This window comes from Mya arenaria, chromosome 3, assembly GCF_026914265.1.
Source record: "Mya arenaria isolate MELC-2E11 chromosome 3, ASM2691426v1".
Taxonomy (NCBI): Eukaryota; Metazoa; Mollusca; class Bivalvia; order Myida; family Myidae; genus Mya; species Mya arenaria.
The window spans coordinates 24,718,374-24,740,541 of record NC_069124.1 but is presented as its reverse complement, the minus strand read 5'-3'; the positions used below and the strand labels follow the sequence as shown (position 1 = coordinate 24,740,541).

General features: G+C 36.3%; 1 protein-coding gene across 1 annotated transcript; it reads left to right on the top strand.

The window, feature by feature from the left end:
* The first annotated feature begins 1,309 nt into the window (after positions 1-1,309).
* On the top strand, positions 1,310-20,566 carry LOC128229421 (collagen alpha-4(VI) chain-like). Its single transcript, XM_052941337.1, has 21 exons — positions 1,310-1,351; positions 2,339-2,390; positions 3,152-3,187; positions 3,887-4,132; positions 5,046-5,201; positions 5,923-6,078; positions 6,559-6,597; positions 7,804-7,839; positions 9,122-9,370; positions 10,612-10,788; positions 11,012-11,146; positions 11,398-11,551; positions 11,929-11,951; positions 12,238-12,498; positions 13,103-13,221; positions 13,928-14,114; positions 14,775-14,942; positions 16,439-16,567; positions 16,894-16,965; positions 17,885-18,041; positions 20,283-20,566. The coding sequence occupies exons 2-21, from the start codon at positions 2,357-2,359 to the stop codon at positions 20,404-20,406; spliced, it is 2,658 nt and encodes an 885-aa protein (XP_052797297.1). The 5' UTR covers positions 1,310-1,351; positions 2,339-2,356; the 3' UTR covers positions 20,407-20,566.
* Positions 20,567-22,168: the final 1,602 nt, after the last annotated feature.

The window sequence follows — 22,168 nt, the reverse complement described above, 5'->3', positions numbered from 1 at the left end:
ATGACCTTGCAATTTGCGAAGTAGGACAAGTAACTTTCATAATGACAGATGGTAGAAGGGTGGAACTAACTCCAATCTGACACGCAGTTGTATGGGAGGATGGGAATAGCATAAAACAAATATACTTCTGTTCTGGACTTGTACGTTATATGAAATGGCTGTCAAATACGCGAAAGAGTTATCTAAGAATGATCCTCGTACAATTGCCAACTAATTACCTGGACAAATAAACCGTAACACGAACTTTTGATACCCCGATACTGTATATAAAATGACGCAACACATTCGCAAAATTGAAAGATCGGCAAAATTTGAAAGCAAAAGTTATAATGCAAAAAGAACATAAACTCCCTAAGACAAAAAAGGAGTCAAATGCTGTGCACCATTGACATACAGGTTATGCGGTACTATGTTTCTGTTTCAAGGTAGGGGCGCAAATCAAAGGAGTACGCCCCTAAGTTACGCCCCCTCTCACTTCAAATCCTGGACCCGTCCCTGGTATATATTTACAATATATTTCAAAGAATATGTATATCAAGAACAATTAAAGACCGTTTTTTGCAGCTTAAATATACAACATAGAAACGATATGTCTTGTAGGTTAAAAGATAAAACATGTATTTTCGTCCACAGAAAAAAGCACCGCTTAACCTTTTAGATAACCTTGATTTGCGAAGTCGGACAAGTAACTTTCATAATGACAGATGATAGATGGGTGGAACTAACTCCAATCTGACACGCAGTTGTATGGGAGGATGGGAATAGCATAAAACAAATATACTTCTGTTCTGGGCTGGTACGTTATATGAAATGGCTGTCAAATACGCGAAAGAGTTATCTTAGAATGATCCTCGTACAATTGCCAACTAATTACCTAGACAAATAAACCGTAACACGAACTTCTGATACCCTGATACTGTATATAAAATGACGCAACACATTCGCAAAATTGAAAGATCGGCAAAATTTGAAAGTTAATGCTACAATGCAAAAAGAACATAAAAAGCCCTAAGACAAAAAATGAATGAAAATGCTGTGCACCATTGAAATTCAGCTTGCGCGGTACAACTTGTGTTTTGTTTCAAAACTCTTAATCGTCATTCAAAGTGTAAGCAAGTATCCGTACTAAGTAGTAGCTTATGAGAGTAAAGATCAACAATTATCTTAGTCTGTTTATACTCATTTACTTGTCGCGGTCTTTCATATCTAAGGCCCACTCAGACATACACTGGTTTCTAACGTGCGCGGCTATTTCAGACGAATATATCACAACAGTTTTTATGTGCGACACTATATATGAAGGCCTAACTTCGCTTGTCGGTCACTAGAGGACTTAGTGATATTCAGACAGGTTGGTTGGTGCTTCACGTTGTTATAAGATCCATTGTACAGTTTTAGTGTTTTATAATTGCTATGCATTACATTTATCCGATATGATTTTCTGTTATTTGTCTTATTTAATGCTTATTTATTTATTGTTTCAACAATATAACTGTGAACCTTTGCGGGGCTATCTATAGAAGCCTTTACCGGTTCGATATTGTATTGATTATATGTATGTATGTTTTAATTAAACCAGTATTTATTGCACACACTTACAATAACTAGCATTAAATAAGGCGAATTGCAAAATATGTATACATATCGGATAAAATGCAATGCATAACAATTATATACCAGAATTAAGTTTTTTTTTTAAATATTTCTAATTATTTTTTTAAAACACTTTGTAACACGATGACCATACACATTTATAAATTATCTTATTAGAAAAAAACGTTATATGTCAAATCAAAAGTAATTATTTAACATTTCCTGAAAGTATAAATGTGATAAGACTTCCTTTTTAGGGGATGTAAGATATCAAGTTATATGACATACTCATTGTAGTCGGTCAATAGCTATTTTCTCTGTTATTTCATACCGACTGAAAATAAATTTTGATTTGATTTGATTTGATTTGTTCAGAGCGGCAATTCATCCATAATGCTAGATCTATTCAAAAAATGCTTTAATGGTTTTTGAAGGACCGATTGTTAATTTTTTTGTTTAAATTAACAACGTTGTTAACTTAATCGTTGTTAACTTTCAAAAAGTTATTTTTCAGGAAGTTGAATGGATACATATATGATCTGCAGTTTTTTTTAAACAAAAACACTTTTTCATCTGTACCTTTTTTAAATATATTAGGACATCGTCAAATAATTTATGTTTAAAAGTTAACAATGATTTCATTAATCATGTTGTTAACTTAAACAAAGTTCTGAACAATCGGCCAAATAATAGAATGTTAACTTTCGTTTATTTTCGATGAACCTTTCGTCATATTTATTTCCAGGCCAATTCCTTCAACAGAATGTATGCGATAGGCATTTTGGTGTTTGTAACAGGTAATTATTTTAAACTTATTTATTTTACACCGATTGTGAAACAAGTTATTACAGCATTATATCAACATATCTCGTTGGCACGATGTTACGCGAAGTGTGTGGTCTTGTGGTGCTTGTGAAATCGGAATACCCGGAGGAAACCTACTGGTCCGGCTCACAGGGGCAGGGTGCGTTGTTTAAACACACCCCTTTGACCACGCCCCTCCCCCATTATTTTTTTTAAAAATCCAAGACCTATTGATTGATAATGATGGGGGAACTGTTACTAATGTTAACTTACAAAAAAAAAAATCCAAATTTTTTTTGGTAAGTTATTATAAGAACAGTTCCCTGATCATCATTAAAAAGTATGGGATTTTAAAAACAAAATGGGGAGGGAGGTCGGAGGGCGTGGTCGAAGGGGGGTGTCAAAACATCGCACCCTGCCCCTGTGGTCCGGTTTGGAGACCACACACCAAACTCACATGCGCCCAGGCCGGGACTCGAACCTGTGTTGCTTAAGCACTGAGTGCGCTAACCTCTTTGCTAGCCTGAGATTAGATAAGTGTCCTTGTTTCTCGTCATTTGAATAATTATTTACAAATTATATAAACTTAGGTCATTATTATCTGCCAAAAGTTCAAAGACATGATGTTTTCTTTAAAATTTGTTAACTCACTTAAATAATAACACTCTGAAAATTTAGGTAATTGGATATAATACTATCAACCGTGATCTTCAAATATAAACCGATAAATTATATGCTTGCATTTGTATTTCAGTTGCCGTATTTCACCAGGCTTCTGCAACGTTACCAGGTATAGTTAATATCCTCTCCTATACATTTGGTTCTCTTCAACGTGTGGCTTTACTTTCCGTCACTAACTAAGTTTAGTTGGCCTGCTAGATATTCACAGCGATAAATTGTGTCACAACGCAATCCTTTGCTTGAAATGAAAACTTTAAATAAAGATAACTTAACTATTTCTTCACCATTTTAAATGAAATATAGCACAGTCTACGCTGCTTACGGAGCCCCGCCTTCGGTATTTTACCAGAGTTTGATCGAGAGTTTAGTTTCTGAAAAAACTTCGACAAACCTTTTGACAAAACCACCGCATGATTGAGCAATGTTAAAACATTACTTTGGAAACAGGTTTGTCGAAGTGTTTGAAGAAACTAATCCCCTAATTAAACTCCAGTAATGAAGCGAAGGCGTGGCTCTTTAAGTGGGGGGGGGGGGGCGCACCCTGAGTCCATCGTCGAAGTTTACGTTTTATTTCTATATAGGAGATAACAAGTAATCTCATGCACAATTGCGATTAAAAAAATGTTACAATGTTCTACCCTTACCCCCGGCAAACAGTTTCAACCAAATAAATTCAGTTCTGAGGGCGGGGTGCAAGTGAAACGGTTACGCCCTTTATTTAGGCCCCTATGACGTCAAATCCTGGATCCGTTCCTGCAAAGGGAACACTTATCCGGAAAAAACAACACTATTCATCTTATACTTTCAGAATGCGATGGGAGTCAGTATGACTTGGTGTTTGTCCTCGATTCGTCCAGCAGTGTGGGAGAACAAAACTTCACAGTGATGAAAGACTTTGTGAACGACGTCATCGAAAACCTGGACATTGGACCTTCCAAGACAAGGATAGGCCTGATCACCTTTAGCCGATATCCGATCCTTAGAATAGCACTGAACTCGTATGGAGATAAAACACTTCTTAAGGCAGCAGTCGACAATGTTCCATATGTTCAAGGTAAGAGAAAGCAAATGGGTGGTTTCCATAAAACATATTAAGTAATTTCTTAGCATAAGTCAATTTCCTTAACTGTTCGTAGTCAAATTATAAGAAAGGTTTTTGTACATTCGAACCCCGTTGACTCGAACTCCCAGGGACCGGCGAAAATACCTCGAGCCTCCGAACATTCGAAGAAATCGGGGTTTTACATATATTTCTAGCTAACGGGGAATTCGAGCCAAGCGAATTCGAGCCAAAGGGGTTCGACTTTATGTATTTTGTATTGAATCAATGAAAAACATGAAGTATTTAAAACATTATGAAGCGATTGTATCATAAAATAGGTGAGAATTTTCACTTAAGAAAATGTCTTTAGTTATGAAATGATTAAAGATGTTTTATATGAATGCCTGCCAAGGGGTCTCACTAACTCCCGCTTCGAATTCCATTGAATAGGACGTTTTGAAAACATGTTTAACACAAAAAGTGCACATTTACTTGATAATGAAGTTTGCATCATTGGGAATCCTGCAAGTGAACAGCGCTGGATCTAGTGGGGGGGGGGGGGGGGGGGGCAATAGGGCCGTGGTCGGCAAATGAACCCTAAAATATTTAACCTTAAATTGATACCGAAATAATTAAGTACAAAGTGACGATTGTCATTGATTTGTTCATGCAATACGGCTTGGAACATCTATAGAGAATTGCATAATTTATTACAGTAAATTTCGCTTCACACATATGTATAAGGTCTATATGAAATATATTTTTGTGACATGGGAACTAAGTGTCATTATTAGTGTAATAACATTTTCTTACCAAGGCAGCAACGTATTCGAAGCTAAAATGTGCCGCATATACTTCGTTGTTTTGATTATACGCATGTAGTTTATCGAAAGGTCGTACGTAATTATTACGTATTTCTTTCCAGGGGCTACGGAGACGGACGCAGCTATAGAACTGTTGGTTCACGTTGGATTCGCAGCCTCCAGATCTGACGTACCTAACATCGCAATTGTCGTAACTGATGGCCACTCCATTAACCATAACCAAACCGTCGATGCAGCTAACGATGCTAAACAGCGAGGTATTGTCTTAAAGCTGCACTATCACAGATTGTCAGTATTAAGGACATTTTTGTCTCGGAATCGGATAATTTTGTTATCAACGCCTTGAATTCAGTCATATAAGATAACTCACAATATAACAGATATGAATTTTTGAGAAAACTGCCGAAAATTTCATTTTTATTTATTAAGCTTTTGTGACGCTTTTAGCTATTGCCGAACATAAATATGAAACACTGCAATCTGATCTGTCAGCATTAATGTATCACCGATGTTCAGATAATTACGAAATATTGGATCATTCCTAGACAAAATATTAAAAAAAGTCAAGCCGTGAGAGTGCACCTTTAACGTGTTTTCATATTATGTTTAAATCTAATACGAAGGCAATATTGTGCCTCAAAAATATAATTTATCTATTAATATGAGGTTGTATTAATTGATTATGTATAAATAGAATTTTTTTTTTTCATTTAACAAAATCGCTAAATAAATTTGATAAATTTACTGCAAAACTGATTGCAAACTTTTGCAAACTATCAGTACAATAATTTATATTCTAAGACATACTTGCTTCATAAAACCATAGCGGTTGGTACAGTAAAACAACGTTAATTTCTAAAAATAATTGTTTATTCCAGAAATCCATGTCTATTAGTATTAATGTAAGAAATTGTGGCACGTACACTGCTTATATTGGCGATACCAACATAATTATGTAGTATTTTATAATACGCGCAGGTATAACCATGTTTGCTATTGGAATCGGCACTTACATCAACCCCGACGAACTAGAAGCAATCGCCTCCGTCCCCGTCGACAGGTATATGTATGTGGTCAGCAACTTCAATGCACTGACCAGAAGCGTGGCCGGAATCACCGCGAGAACGTGTAATGGTAATTAAATCTTAATTTTAGTTTCAAACAATCTACCTACCGTAAAAGTAGGACGTATTTATAATTGTATTTCAATTGTAGCTGGTCAATGCTCAGTTTCTGGTCGAGTTTGTGCAATTATCGCTCGGAGTTGACCATGCAAGATGCAATAAGTAAAGTACAAATGTACAGTCAAACCTGGCTGGCTCGAACCGGCGGAAATACATCGAGCCTCGAAAACTTCGAGTCCAAGTCGAAATGCTTACCTCCAGTTAAAATAAATCGGTCCTTGACACCCAGTTCAAGCCAACGAAGAATTCGAGCAAAGCGAGTTCGAACCAACGGATCTCGACTATATTGTGCACAACGAGGACCACACGGCCGACGATACCACGCCCATAGCAATCACTAGATTTTTCTTATTCGAAAACAAGACCAGCTGACTGAATAGCTCTTATATATCACATTGACACTGGGTGTAGCTTCTTTTCTTCATTTCAGAGACAGCCAAACCTGCGTCAACTCCTGCTCCAACTGTTGGTACGTTTCATATTTGCAATATCATTCAATTGTTGAATTGTGATATGTGAGTATTGTCATGTGGCGTTGTATGCCTCGTTGGGTGTCTTAGGCTTTGGTGCTTGTACCTTTGAAGAAACCCATGGTTAAATGTTGCACTGTTAGGTTGGTCCTCGTAATTTCTGTTAAACCACACCCTTCTAATCTCTGTAATGAATATATTAAACGTGGGAGTCATATACTATGTATTTTCGGCACGTGTGGCTCTGGCCATGCGGTCATTTTAATCAAAACATTAAAATGAATGTCTAAAATTTTACAAGTGAGCACATGTTTTTTCAATAAATACAAGAATAAACAAATTTTAGTGTGAATGAGTTCTGTATAAACCGTAAAAAGGCGGTAAACTCATCATACATACAGGGTTGATCCAGAATTGAGTGGATTTTTTTAATAATGCAAATATCATTGCACATAGAACATAGAAACTTCACATTCAGTACATATAACATATCCAATATAATTCCTGCAATTTTCAGAGCAATTCATATAATTTTCGCTGAATCAATTAACGATACATTGTTGAACCCGACCGGTGCAATCCTAAGACGTCAATGATGTTGCGCTCATTCTAGCGTCATAGTTTTTCGATAAACGATTGATTGATTATGATGGAATCTGCGTGTTGTCTGTGACTTGTTTGCCGGGTTGTCTATGTTGTGCTATAATACAAGTTCTGTGTAGGAGTTTGGCAACTTCGCTTTCCAATATATACTAATGGCCTAAAGTCTTGTCCGGTCTACAAAAACTACAATATCCAAAAGTCTTGTCCGGTCTACAAAACTACAATATCTGTTTTGTATTATATCGCACACTCATAAATATGGTATCGATGGAAAGAGGACATTAATATGCATTCAATGAAAACAGAATTTGGGAATTTATGCCAGTACTGCCGGTAGAGTAATGTGTTGAAAATTGGCATTGAGGATTTGTTGTGCTATAATACAAGTTCATGTCTTTCTTCTACTTTAATCTGATTTATTTTAATGTTTTACAGTAGAAAAGTGATCGACTTAATTGATTCATTCTCATAGCCAAGACGAGAGCAAAAATGACAACTTTAAATATACTTATTTTAAAGTAAAACTATAAAAAATCTCCATAGAATTTATATGATATGTTATAAATCATATAAAACTAATTTAATCGATTATTAAATTGCAGTTACGTCATCATTCAACGCATCAACAGACGCCAAGGGTATGTATCATACACTTGAACGAATTTTATTGAAGGATAATGAACGTCATATATGCAAATGCCACTTAGGCTTTGCACATAAATGCTATTTGAACGTTTTTTCCCCATAATTGTCATTAAAACGAAAAATATTAAAAAATAATTATGATATCATGACGATATCAAAAAAGCCAATATTTAGAACAATACTGTTTTTATGAACAGTTTATTTGAAGTTATGTTCTGAAAGTACTGCATGGGATAGTTTGTAAGATGAAACTGCACTTCATCAATATGCCTCTCCGTGGTATGGATGATACTTCCAGACCTAATAAAATGTTCTATTATATAATATACTTATGAACAGTGTTGGTACAGATTCAAGTAAATGGCACAAAAAAGCACAAAATTAGAGAGCCACGGAGTGAACCCAAACGCACGTCTGTTGTTTTTTTACCAGTGGAACAATGTACAGAACTCTACAAATATTAACATTAATTGAACACATTGACCTATACGCTTTATAAGCGTGTAAAACACCTATCTGTATAATAACATCAGTTGACTAATAACTGTATGTTATGTTTTCGTAAATAATCGACAAATAACATGTACAGTAAAAACTCGCTATGTCGAATTCGTGGAGACCTCTCGAGATAACCGACTTTCGATATAACCGAAATACAAAAAGTGCAAAATTAAAAAAGATTTTTTTTCGAAAAGTTCGGCATAAACAGAACATTGAGATAACAAAGTTCGACATAACAAGTTTCGACTGTAACAAGAATGTCTTTTGGTAAAAAACCCCACCGAATGAGAGTGTAACCATCAATGTATTAAAGATAAGATACTACTAAATGTTAAAGATACATATTCCAGTGACTAAGGAATGAACTCAGTAGATTTCCAAAGGAGTTCGAAAACGTCCATAATATATCTGGGTACATAATGTCATCTTAGGAAATTTCCAAATTCGCGTAAGAATATTTTAAATTTGTAAAATAAAACATTCGAGTGAGAATGCCTTCATCTTTAATACATTTTTCAAGCTCAATGTTTTGCCAGGATATTTTTTGTCCATTAAATTACACAATACATAATATTCCTATGAGTATTTTTCCACACGTGGGATGGAACTCCCAGCGGCGGAGGCAGGCAGTTGTCATACATGGCCTTTTATCCTTTACATTCACTGCTAGACTGTGGTATTAAAATACACACTAAGCCATGATAGGTTTGGTAGAGTATCATCCAAATTGTTTGAACTGCCACACGATGATTACTGAAAAGTTATATATTTCAGCTGAGTGTAATCAAACCATAGCCGACATAGTGTTCATATTGGACCAGTCTGGTAGCGTAGGGGTAAAGAACTGGGAGCTCATGAGAACTTTTGTCATCGACATCGTGGATTTCTTGGATATTGGCTCAGACCTGACAAAGGTCGCGGTGATTACCTTCAGCAACTACCCAGTGAGAAGGCTGAGTTTGGACGCGTTCACAGACAAGCAAGCCCTAATCAACGCAATCAATCAAATCCCTTATTACCCAGGTATATGATAATAAACCACGATAGGCTTACATACCTCGATAGTCGATATCCATTAACCTCGGATATATCGATAGTCGATATCCGTTAACATCGGATACCTCGATAGTTGATATTTATTTACCTCGGATACCTCGATAGTTGATATCCATTAACATCGGATACCTCAATAGCTGATATCCATGTACATCGGATACCTCGATAGTTGATATTCATGTTCATCGGATACCTCGATAGTTGATATCAATGTACATCGGATACCTCGATAGCTGATATACATGTACATCGTATACCTCGATTGTAGATATCCATGTTTATCGGATACTTCGATAGTTGATACCCATTTACCTCAGATACCTCGATAGTCGATATCTCTTAACATCAGATACCTCGATAGTAGATATCCATGTACATCGGATACCTCGATAGTTGATACCCATTTACCTCGGATACCTCGATAGTCGATATCTATTCACATCAGATACCTCGATAGTTGATATCCATTTACATCGGATACCCTGATAGTCGATATCCGTGTAAACCGGATACTTCGATAGTTGATATCCATTTACCTCGGATACCTCGATAGTCGATATCCATTTACATCGGATACCTCGATAATCGATATCCATTTACCTCGGATACCTCGATAGGTGCTATCAATTTACGTCGGATACATCGATAGTTTATATCAATTTTGAAGACAGCTACTAGCTGATAGTACTCCGTTTTGGGTCCGTCTCCAGTGAAATATTAGAAAAGAGTCATTACTGAGAAGCAATGAAGCGTTGCGTTGAAGGGACTCGAACCCACGACCTCTCTGGTGATAGACAGACAGTGGTTAAATGATCATACACTTATCCGACACATTATGGTATGTCCAACCATATATGCTCGCAATTAGAATTTGAGTTAGAATTGGGCAATGGCCGGTGGTCACATATCTATTTTAAAATTAACTACAGTCGAACCCCGTTGACTCGAACTCCCAGAAACCCCGTTGGCCCGAACTCCTAGAGATCGGCGAAAATACTTCGAGCCTCAGAAAAATCATGCCAAGCGGGATGGTTTACTTTCAGTAAAAAGTAATCGGTCCTTTACATCTAGTACGAGCCAACGAGGATTTCGAGCCAAACGAGTTCGAGCCAAGGGGTTTCGACTGTATTACAAATTTGGCAATACTTTTCTGCATTGGCCCTTTCCTTTATTTCGCATACATATAATAACATTACTTTGTATAATAGGTAATACAGAAACGGACAAGGCGTTCGACTATCTATTAGCTCATGGGCTGGAGGGTGACAGAAAGGGGGCACCCGACCTTGCCATTGTGGTCACCGACGGATACTCAAGCGCACCTGATCTGACAAAAATAGCTGCAGACAAAGTTAAACAGCAGGGCATTGGCGTTTTTGCTATAGGTATGAATATAATAATTCGAAGTTGTACTACATGTATTTCTTTGGAAACTCAACGTGTTATTAAACACAAATACGTTCATATACGTTCATTTATATTTTAGATATTATTAAGTTTGTACGATCCTTTAAAGCTTACCAAGTATTTCTACCAGGAGTGTAAAGGACACTGTTAATTTTGGTTACGAGCCTTTTAAACAAATGCTGTATCGACTATTGCTTGCAGGAGTGGGGAGTGAGGTTCAAATGTCAGAACTGAATTACATATCAAGCGATCCAGACAGCAATTTCGTATACTTTGTATCAAACTTCACCCAGTTGTCTAGCATTGAGAACGCTGTTGCCAAATCAACGTGTGAGGGTATGTGTTGGTTCTTATTCTCTTTCTTGCTGTATCAGAGCCATTGTACTATTTCATGTTAAGTTCCGCTGCCTTCGTTAGAGGGCAAGTCTGCATATTTGTACATAACACAAGAAATTCACTTGGTATTAAAGTTATAAGCCAGAAGCCAATGAAAGTAAAACGAACATTAATTATTCCGAGAGTTTTGTTTCTAGAATAGGCATTGGTTAATAAGAAATTTCCACCTAAAGTGTTTGTGTTTATTACAGCACCACAACTACTACCCACGACAACTACAACAACAACAACAACACCCATACCAACAATAGTACTATCGACTACCACTAGGACGACGCAAGATCCACCCATCATCACCACAACCACCACCACAACCACTACTACACCAGCGTCAACAACAACTGGGTAAAAGCGTTACAAATTACCGAATGCAATAATAATCATTATTTGATAAAATCAAAGATTTTGCCTATACTTAATTTAGGTTTCTATGTAGAAATAATTAAACCATCAATAAAAAAACTCTTAAAAGATCGCAATGCGCATTCTTTGATAAATTCGAGTTTAAGAAGAAGTACACTGCAGTAAGACATATTAAATGTTTTTGCTTATATGTATTCATAATTATGCAAAAAAGCCATCCAGTATGCCATTGGTCGGTGGCTTGATTTCACTGTGAAATCAACCAATCAATAACTTGCTGGCTGGCAATGACCACATGACTTGTTATGTCACTCGTCAATCTGTCTATAAATAACATCATTCATTGTATTTATTTTTAGAACCACGTTGCCGACAGCACCGCGTAAGTGTTATCGTGTACTTAGTCCAACAGAAGCTTAAGTACCATCACAATTTATTTATGTCCATTTGAGGTCATTGCAATACTATGTCGACTCGATAAGGTCATCGCAAAGCCATGACCACCTGAAAAGTTTATTCGTAATCATTTATCTCTTACACAAGGACTAACATGGCAGACCTTACGTCAGTCTTTAAACTTTCTTTTCTTTTAATGAAATGCTATTTTCTAACTTTGCTTCCACAAATAACGCAATCCACAACGCCAATACATGGTGTTTCTTCTGCAGCTTGCGTCGCCAAGGTAGCTGATGTTGTATTTGTCGTTGATACATCTGGAAGTGTGGGGGGCGAAAACTTCTTGAAGGTTAAGAACTTCATAAAGGAGACGATAAACGTGTTCGATATCGGGAGCCAGTACACTCGTATTGGCGTCATCACCTTCAGCACCGCGCCTACGCTCCAGTTCAATTTGACGTCCTACAGCACTAAAGCCGACATCTTGGCGGCTGTTGACAGAATACCCTACACACAAGGAAGCACTGATACAGGTAACCACAAGCGTAGGAAAAGTGATTAAACGTACCTAATGTCCTTACTGTTCTTGCCCTTTGGTTACGTTAAATTTGTGATTCTTAATTGTCAACACTGTTGAACTTTTTATTGCTGTCAGGAACAGATTCAACTAAAGAGAGACAGCTATTAAAATACTTTAGATTTCTTTTGTGTTAAAGATGTACTCTTACTCCCAAATAATTTACCGCAATTATTAATATTGCTTTACTTTTCCAAAAAGGATAAATAAATGTCGCAAACAATTGTTTTTATGAAGGATATCGAGTTTTATTTGAAAGAAATGCGCATAAAATACGGTATTTCTACAATCTTGTTTCACTAGTTAATATTTTCCATAAATGCAGTTTTAAGTAAGTTTAAGGTTTATCATTCAAAATTTATGTTTGTTATACATGTGTATGTATTGATTTTGAATAAGAGTGTCACTTTAACAAATGATGTTTTATAAGAAGCCTAATTGATAGTTATGAAGCAAATAAGAGTACTTCATTGCAATTGCAATCAACACTTTTACATATAAATAGTGTCATGGATTATCCTCAGATTTCACGTGTAATACTTATGGATATTAAATTATAGCGGCGGCCATGGAAATGCTGCGCCAAGAAGGATTCACAAACGAACGGACAAACGACCCCAACATAGCGATTGTGATCACTGATGGCTACTCACGGGACCCAAAAAATACTCTACGACAGGTATGTGATGTTATGGGGAAAACTACACCAATTCGGAAGTGCCTACGTATTGTTACATGCCTAATTTCTTTAAGTGAATCAAAGCATGGCTATGTCATCTCACACCATTGGCTACCTTCCATATCGAGGGGTGAATGCGAAAAGGGTCTAAGTGACATTAAATAAAGAAGCAGATAGAACCTTTTCGATATTTAATAGGTTTTGAAGCTGAATGGTATGTGCTTTAAAATGATGCTGGACATGCTGAAATCTGCTTGATCTTCTTTTTATTGTTATCATTTTTACCACATTGTTGGTCCTCGGACACTGGATGCTGCCATTTTAACAAATACACAGTGGTTACGTTAAACCAATTTTATATTTCTGAGGAAAAATGTTAACCGTTAAGTACACAAGTGGAGCTTTCTCCTCATATATGGTGTTGGGGGTCGTTGAACGCTAGAAATCAAAGTTATATTTCATGCAAATTGGTCAATTTACTTTAAGATATATAGGAACATTATTAAAATTTTAGTCATATGTAACCGATATGAATGTTATTTCAATGCACAGTTTCAATTAAATTCTTACTTATATGTTCATGCTTTGAAAAAAAAGTTTATGCGTTCGGATTACTTGCATTCAACAACATATCTAAATTGTTCATCACCACCCAAACAGAATAGAAACCGAGGAAGCCATTTCTAGTCCCGTGCTCTTTTTATAGGCACAATTAGCTAAGGAAAGTGACAATGTGACGTTGATTGCAATTGGAATCGGAAATGAAACGGATTCCGACGAACTGGAGGGACTAGCCTCAACGGATAACATGAATAAAAGCCTTGTTTACCAAGTAGGCGACTTTGAAGCCCTCAAGACCCTGGAAAAAGTTGTGGCTACGGTTGCATGTGGTCGTGAGTAGATATAGTGCATGTTTTTAAACTTAATCATACCACCTTGTCTTTCGTTAAGTCGTTGACTTTGAAATTGGTATTAATACATCTCAATGAACGTAAAGCTTAACAGACTTCAACATATTGCTTTACATAGGGTGTTTTTGTTGACACCAAACTGGTTTCAGTTTAGGTTTCATGGTTTTCGGCGGTTTGAAAACCTGTTTCGAAAAGTTTGATTGAATGTTGTTTTGTGTACAGCTTCAACAACATGATGGAGCTTCTGCATGGAACCATTATTTCTGTATTTCCTTCTAAACAATAATACCACAGATGGTCGTTTGCCTAATTTAAATAAATGCTTTTTTCAACACACGTGTTGGATCACTGTTCACCATGTTGTCTTTTCAAAGTAAACGAGTTTTCGGATGGAACAAACCAACGGGGATGGGGTTTGGTTAGTTTCAAAATTTGAAACTTTTACAAGAAATACACAGTTCGTAAAACCGATGTTAAACCAAAAGTAGCTTCTTACAACAACAACGCCCTTGATCGTTTTTTAAACGGTCAATACTGTGGATTTTATATGCCCAAATAACGCTTCTGTCTGCATTTTTATAGTTCTTTCATTTTTGTTTCACCACTAACATACTTAACGAAGCATTTGTTTAACACTACCAGTGGTGATTGTTACCCCACCCTCGCGCATCGTCACAATGCCCCCCGTGACAACAAACTCGAGTGACTGCTTTGATGTTGAAGCCTGTTCAAGATACGGACAGGACGACTGCAAGGATTATCACCCATATATGGCAAAAAACTGTCGCCTCTTCTGCGGCTTTTGCCAAGGTTAGTTTTGGATGTCATGATCTCTCGGTATTAATGAACCTGTAATTCTGTATTAAATTCTTCAAAGGTTAGTTTGGTTGTAATACTCTTTCGGTATTAATTAACCTGTAATTCTGTATTAACTTCTTCAAAGGTTAGTGTGGTTGTAATACTCTTTTGGTATGAAAGATTGTGTAATACTGTAATTATCTTTTGCAATGTTTAGTTTGGTTGTTATAATCTATAATTAAAGGTGTGTAATTCTGTATTAACCTTTGCAAAGGTTAGTTTGGTTTTCATATCTTTAGGTATTAATGAATGTGTAATTCTGTATTAACCTTTGCAAAAGTTAGTTTGGTTTTCATATCTTTAGGTATTAATGAATGTGTAATTCTGTATTAACCTTTGCAAAAGTTAGTTTGGTTTTCATATCTTTAGGTATTAATGAATGTGTAATTCTGTATTAACCTTTGCAAAAGTTAGTTTGGTTTTCATATCTTTAGGTATTAATGAATGTGTAATTCTGTATTAACCTTTGCAAAAGTTAGTTTGGTTTTCATATCTTTAGGTATTAATGAATGTGTAATTCTGTATTAACCTTTGCAAAAGTTAGTTTGGTTTTCATATCTTTAGGTATTAATGAATGTGTAATTCTGTATTAACCTTTGCAAAAGTTAGTTTGGTTTTCATATCTTTAGGTATCAATGAATGTGTAATTCTGTATTAACCTTTGCAAAGGTTAGTTTGGTTTTCATATCTTTAGGTATTAATGAATGTGTAATTCTGTATTAACCTTTGCAAAAGTTAGTTTGATTTCATATCTTTAGGTATTAATGAATGTGTAATTCTGTATTAACCTTTGCAAAAGTTAGTTTGGTTTTCATATCTTTAGGTATTAATGAATGTGTAATTCTGTATTATAGTTTGCAAAGGTTAGTTTGGTTTTCATATCTTTAGGTATTAATGAATGTGTAATTCTGTATTATAGTTTGCAAAGGTTAGTTTGGTTTTCATATCTTTAGGTATTAATGAATGTGCAATTCTGTATTATAGTTTGCAAAGGTTAGTTTGGTTTTCATATCTTTAGGTATTAATGAATGTGTAATTCTGTATTATAGTTTGCAAAGGTTAGTTTGGTAATTATTACCTTTTGGTATTAATGAATCTGTGCTTATGTATTTACTTTTGCAAAGGTTAGATTGGTTGTCATTACCTTTTGGTAATAATGACTGTGTAATTTAATATTATATTAAATGTTTACATCATACATGATGATATGAGCTTACGATCTATCTTCATCATGTTGATATGTTGCTCCTTGGGTCTGATACGAATTCCACAAGAGCGATAAAATGATTCGTGATCAATAGTCATCACTTTAGACCAAAATTATCCATAATCTCAAAAACGTCGAAAATCCGGTTTCGGATACACTTTAACTGTTTCACGCATGATATTTGTACTAATCGAAAACCATGGGGACCAATAAACAATGGGTGTGTATTTTGATGTTCCAGGTCCTCCAACCACTCCGGCCCCCTGTGTAGATACGGTGGAATGTTCGAATTACGGAGTATACATATGCACGACAACTAGTCTTTTCAACTGGGCTAATGAACACTGTCCTAAATATTGTGCGTTCTGTGGTAAGCTATTGTGTAGTGGTCCACTGGTCGCGAACAATGTGATGTTTCAGGCAAGCTTTGACCGATAACACACTCCAGTTATTTTACCACTTATTAGATACATGTATAACCTTTTTGACCATTTTATTTAATGTGATATAATTAAAAACAATAACATTTCAGCAACATGATGTTTTATTGTAGCAAATTTAGTTCTTGGACAATTTTCGTTTTAAAATCAGTTTGGATGTTTTCTGGTTCGTGCGTTATTCAAAAACTCCCCTTTCATCATTTTAACAGTAACATCCAAATAGTTGCACGACTTCTTGCTATTCAATGATTTTCAGGAGGCGGCACTCTCCCCACTGATTCACCTCATCCTGTCACCCAGATAGCTCCCACTCGTCAGACCGATACATGTAAGGGACTGGAATAATTTATTAAACATATATTGTAATCCATACCGACGTCTTTTATTTTTAAGGCTCATTTCGTCATGAGACTGCTCAGCGTCATTCCGTTGTTAATACATTACTTTCGAACCCGTTGGCTCGAACTCCCAGGGACCGGCGAAATAGTTCGAGCCTGGGAAATTTCGAGCTAAGCGGGAATGCTTGCCTTCTGTATGTAAATTCTGTAAATTTCCCAGGCTCGAACTTCGAACCAACCAGAAAATTGAGCCAAGCGACTTCGAACCAACGGGGTCCGAATGTTAAGAAAAGAAAAAAGAGTTTCTATGTTTAGAATTTGATCATTTTAATTTTGTAAAAAGATAAGGGTAATTTATGAAACCATCCAAAATACAAATGTTATCTAACTTTCCATCACAGCTGTTCACTGTTATCAACTGCACATCGTTCGACTGACCGTCTGTCGGGACTTCACAAAGGATTTTATTTAGTTCACCAAAAACATGTAATGACTTAAAGCTCACGCTCACAGATTGAAAGTTTTGACCACTGTTTTTATTGTTTGTCTTGGAACGAGGCAATTTTTGCGAAAATGCATGGACAGCAGTGATATCAGACTGCTGACAAAAATCAGATCGCATGTTTTCATATTTATGTTCAAAAAATGATGTTTTATGCATTGTTATTAAAGCGTAAGTAAAGCTTTTAGCAATAAAACATATGGAAATATCAAAAACTGCGATCTTATCTTTTTGTCAACAGTCTTATATAACTTGTTTTCAAATATTTACGCAAAAAATTGGCTCATTCGAAGACATATAAAAGTTGTCATAACGGTAAATCTGTGAGAGTGCAGCTTTAATGCGAAGTATTGCGTATCCATGTGTCGAACAACTGAACTATATATGTGATTTTTGTCTTACCACAGCTGTCTGTGCTGACTTGGTCAACTGCGCGGAATACGGAGCGGATGTGTGCTTGAACCAACAATACAAGGCGTGGACGTCCCACAACTGTCGGGAAACCTGCGGCTTCTGCTCCAAATATACCATCATCCCCGAAACGACCCTCCAGAACAATATCACGTATGTGGGAGAAGCTTATTGAGACCTGAAATAAAACGCTGCTATATTTTCATACGATTCCTATGGTGGCAAAAAACTGCCGTAAGATAACCTGTTAACGTTCGCGAATTGTTTCGTGTTAACCACTAAATTTGAACTAAAATCTAATTACTTTTCGCGATTTTTTTTTTCTGTAAGATAAATATCATAAGACTTAAAACTGGCTTGAAAGTGCTCAGAGCTGTCGCCTGTTAGGCTTTTTTTAGCTGTACAACACTAACAGGTTAACAAATTATGGTTTACGAGATCCACTTAATAAGTAACAAATTAACTGGCAGTAATATGCCACCATAGATTACAACGAGTTAATACATTTTGATGATATTGAAAAGTCATTTTTACCTCAAAAAATCATAAATGTTAATACACTTGTAATGTAACCTTAACAGTCTAACTAAACATATTTCTGGTCACAACTTTAAGTAACCAGCATTATCGAGGGGCCAGAACTTATTATGCCTGAAGCCAGGTTAAATGACAATGACGTCAGCCTTTTAACGTTAAAATACTCCCTCTTTCTTCTACGACCATTTGAGAAAGCAGACGTCATCATATCTCTCAAAGCACGCACGGTATTGCGATTATCGTAATTCGTGACCAGAATGGCCCATAGATGTTTATTTTATGAATGAAATAGCCAGGCTTTAAATAGACAATGACGTCAGCCTTATTATCGTTAAAATACTCCCTCTTTCTTCTACGACCATTTGAGAAAGCAGACGTCATCATATCTCTCAAAGCCCGCACCGTATTGCGATTATCGTAATTCAGGACCTGAATAGCCCATAGATGTTTATTTTATGAATGAAATAGCCAGGCTTTAAATAGACAATGACGTCAGCCTTATTATCGTTAAAATATTCCCTCTTTCTTCTACGACCATTTGAGAAAGCAGACGTCATCATATCTCTGAAAGCCCGCACGGTATTGCGATTATCGTAATTCAGGACCTGAATAGCCCACATATGTTTATTTTATGAATGAAATAGCCAGGCTTTAAATAGACAATGACGTCAGCCTTATTATCGTTAAAATACTCCCTCTTTCTTCTACGACCATTTGAGAAAGCAGACGTCATCATATCTCTCAAAGCACGCACGGTATTGCGATTATCGTAATTCAGGACCTGAATAGCCCACAGATGTTTATTTTATGAATGAAATAGCCAGGCTTTAAATAGACAATGACGTCAGCCTTATTATCGTTAAAATACTCCCTCTTTCTTCTACGACCATTTGAGAAAGCAGACGTCATCATATCTCTCAAAGCACGCACCGTATTGCGATTATCGTAATTCAGGACCTGAATAGCCCATAGATGTTTTTTTTATGAATGAAATAGCCAGGCTTTAAATAGACAATGACGTCAGCCTTATTATCGTTAAAATACTCCCTCTTTCTTCTACGACCATTTGAGAAAGCAGACGTCATCATATCTCTCAAAGCACGCACGGTATTGCGATTATCGTAATTCAGATCCTGAATAGCCCATAGATGTTTATTTTATGAATGAAATAGCCAGGCTTTAAATAGACAATGACGTCAGCCTTATTATCGTTAAAATACTCCCTCTTTCTTCTACGACCATTTGAGAAAGCAGACGTCATCATATCTCTCAAAGCACGCACGGTATTGCGATTATCGTAATTCAGGACCTGAATAGCCCATAGATGTTTATTTTATGAATGTAATAATAAGGTATCGATTTTTAATAGTAAGTGGCCTTGTTTCCCCCCCCCCCCCCCTCTTTATTCCATAATGTATTGTTAACTACTTGGCATGACCATGTACGATTGATTTGAGTCAAACTGGTATCGTGTTACATATAATTTCGACTTGACTAAGATTTTGAAGTTACATAGAATGGGAATTATTATTCTGTTTTCTTAAATATGAAACAATTTAAAATACAGTCGAAACCCGTTGGCGCGATATCCGAGGGACCGGCAAAACAATTCGAGTCTCGCGAATATCGAGCCAAGCGGGAATGCTTACATAAAGTAAAGATAAATCGGTCATTCACAACAAGCTCGAGCCAACGAAGAAATCGAACCAAGCAATTTCGAGCCAACGGGTTTCGACTGTATATAACAAAGTTTTTAACGATTCATTAATATTAAACACTCTAATATTGTAATATCAGCCTTAGCCATAAGTTTACTGCACCTTATTTAACGTTTTATTGTTTTATTTGTTTTTCCAGATGTCCGGCCTGGAAGCTGCCTATCGGCTGTACCCTAGATATCAGTTCGGACGCGACGTTCTGCCCTATGCCCCAATGTCCCAATGGCTTTACTCTCAGTGCCCTAGGTGGCAGACAGCCCTGAATAAGACTGTTATCACATGTCTAGTTGCTCATATATCTTAACCATCTAGATTTGTATGTTTATGCAAAATAGTGCTTTATATCGATTAGATTGAAGCTTGTATATAGAATATTTCTTGTATCATGAAATGAATAAAGTGCTTGGGATTGGTTACAAAGTCCTTCAATTATCTATTTATTTGATGCATTTGTAGAAGAAATACAGTGCATTTAACTTGAAAGATGGCCGTGCAGATATAAGTGAACACAATTGTAAATATAAATGCTCGTAATCAAGGTAAGGATCGGCTAGTCTATATTCAAACAAACGAAAGACCGTACATTTTATATCATTTTGAATTTATGTTGAAGCTGATAATTACGAACAGAAATTGTCCAAAGTCTGAAGATTGACTTCCGAAAACCGGCGTTACGCTGCAAAACCAAGCTTTCATAAAATATTAAGAGCAGAAAGTGAGTGTTCTGATTGGCGAATTAATGAACTCACTACTCGCATGACTAAAATTGAGGATAAAATTTGTATTAAAGACGTTATGTTAGCCGAATAAGTATAACCCAATGGCGAGGGTAAGTAAGCCCCCTCCCCCTCCAGGGCATTCATAGTCTAATTCATTAACCTACTAGATCAATCTTAAACTTAAAATTAGAAGCTAAGTGTTTTGATTGGACTGTACAATTAATTGACAAAAAGATTAAATGTAATCACTGAGGCATGTCGAAGGATAATGATAAGAACTATATTGAATACCGACCCATGAAATACATACTGTATTTGCTACAGACTTATATGGGAAACGATGGTTAAACCCTCAATTCCGTCCAAATTCTCAATTGCCTGCCAAACGATTTAAATTTAAAGAAAGTCGACCTGGATCTGAATTCAATAGCCAACTTAGATCAAATTTAAATTAAAGCGTAGAATCTGAGTGTTTTGATTGGTCTAACAATAACTGGCCAATCGACTGAAATCACTGAGGCATATCCAAGGATAAGAATGGGTGAGCAGGTATCACGTGACAACACCGCTAAGTTTGCGATTCGGTGACATTATATGCGACTTAAAACCCGTTTAAAATATTGAGTCTGTTTGTGTTAATTTTGATTGCGCGACGTGACCTCGTGCAAAAATGCGATGTGATCGCCCTCTTTTTTACTGGTTTGGCAAGCAGCTCGTTAAAATAAGTCTATATTTACAATGCTCTTCACAATTTTAAATTTAACTAAAGATTTTGATATCGCATTTAAATACATTGAATAAAAGATAACAAAACCTTTAACACGCGGAGCGCTACATTGATTGATCGATAGCTTTTTAAATCTTCCGGGTTTAAAGTTAAAGGGACACCTCTGGTATAAGATACACACAATGCTGGAAAAGTAGTGGAACAGGTTGGAAAAGTATTATTCATTTAATCACAGTATCAAATATTCGGTCTAATAAGTTTAAGAAAAAAACCTCAAATTTAACTCTTGATCATTTGAACGATATCATTTTACCGTTAATGCACCAATTGTAATCACACCCTCAGCTATTTTTAGCGCGAAGACAAAACCACCGCATTCACCCGGCACTGCGGGGCCACCTGGAAGGTTACAACACGGCCCATTTACCCGGCTATCCCCGGAGCTAGGGGGGGGGGGCGTAATTACAAATGACTGGCGCATAAACATCCGTATATTTGAAATCAATGCAGGCAGTTTCGTAAAGTAACAAAACAACTGTTAGTGTTCAGGCTCATGCCTCCACTATTGGGATCGTCGGA

Coding starts and splice junctions, on each gene's coding strand:
- LOC128229421 (XM_052941337.1), top strand. CDS start 2,357: ATGTATGCGATAGGCATTTTGGTGTTTGTAACAG. Junction 5,202..5,922: donor TAACGATGCTAAACAGCGAG/GTATTGTCTTAA, acceptor TAATACGCGCAG/GTATAACCATGTTTGCTATT. Junction 13,222..13,927: donor CAAAAAATACTCTACGACAG/GTATGTGATGTT, acceptor CTCTTTTTATAG/GCACAATTAGCTAAGGAAAG.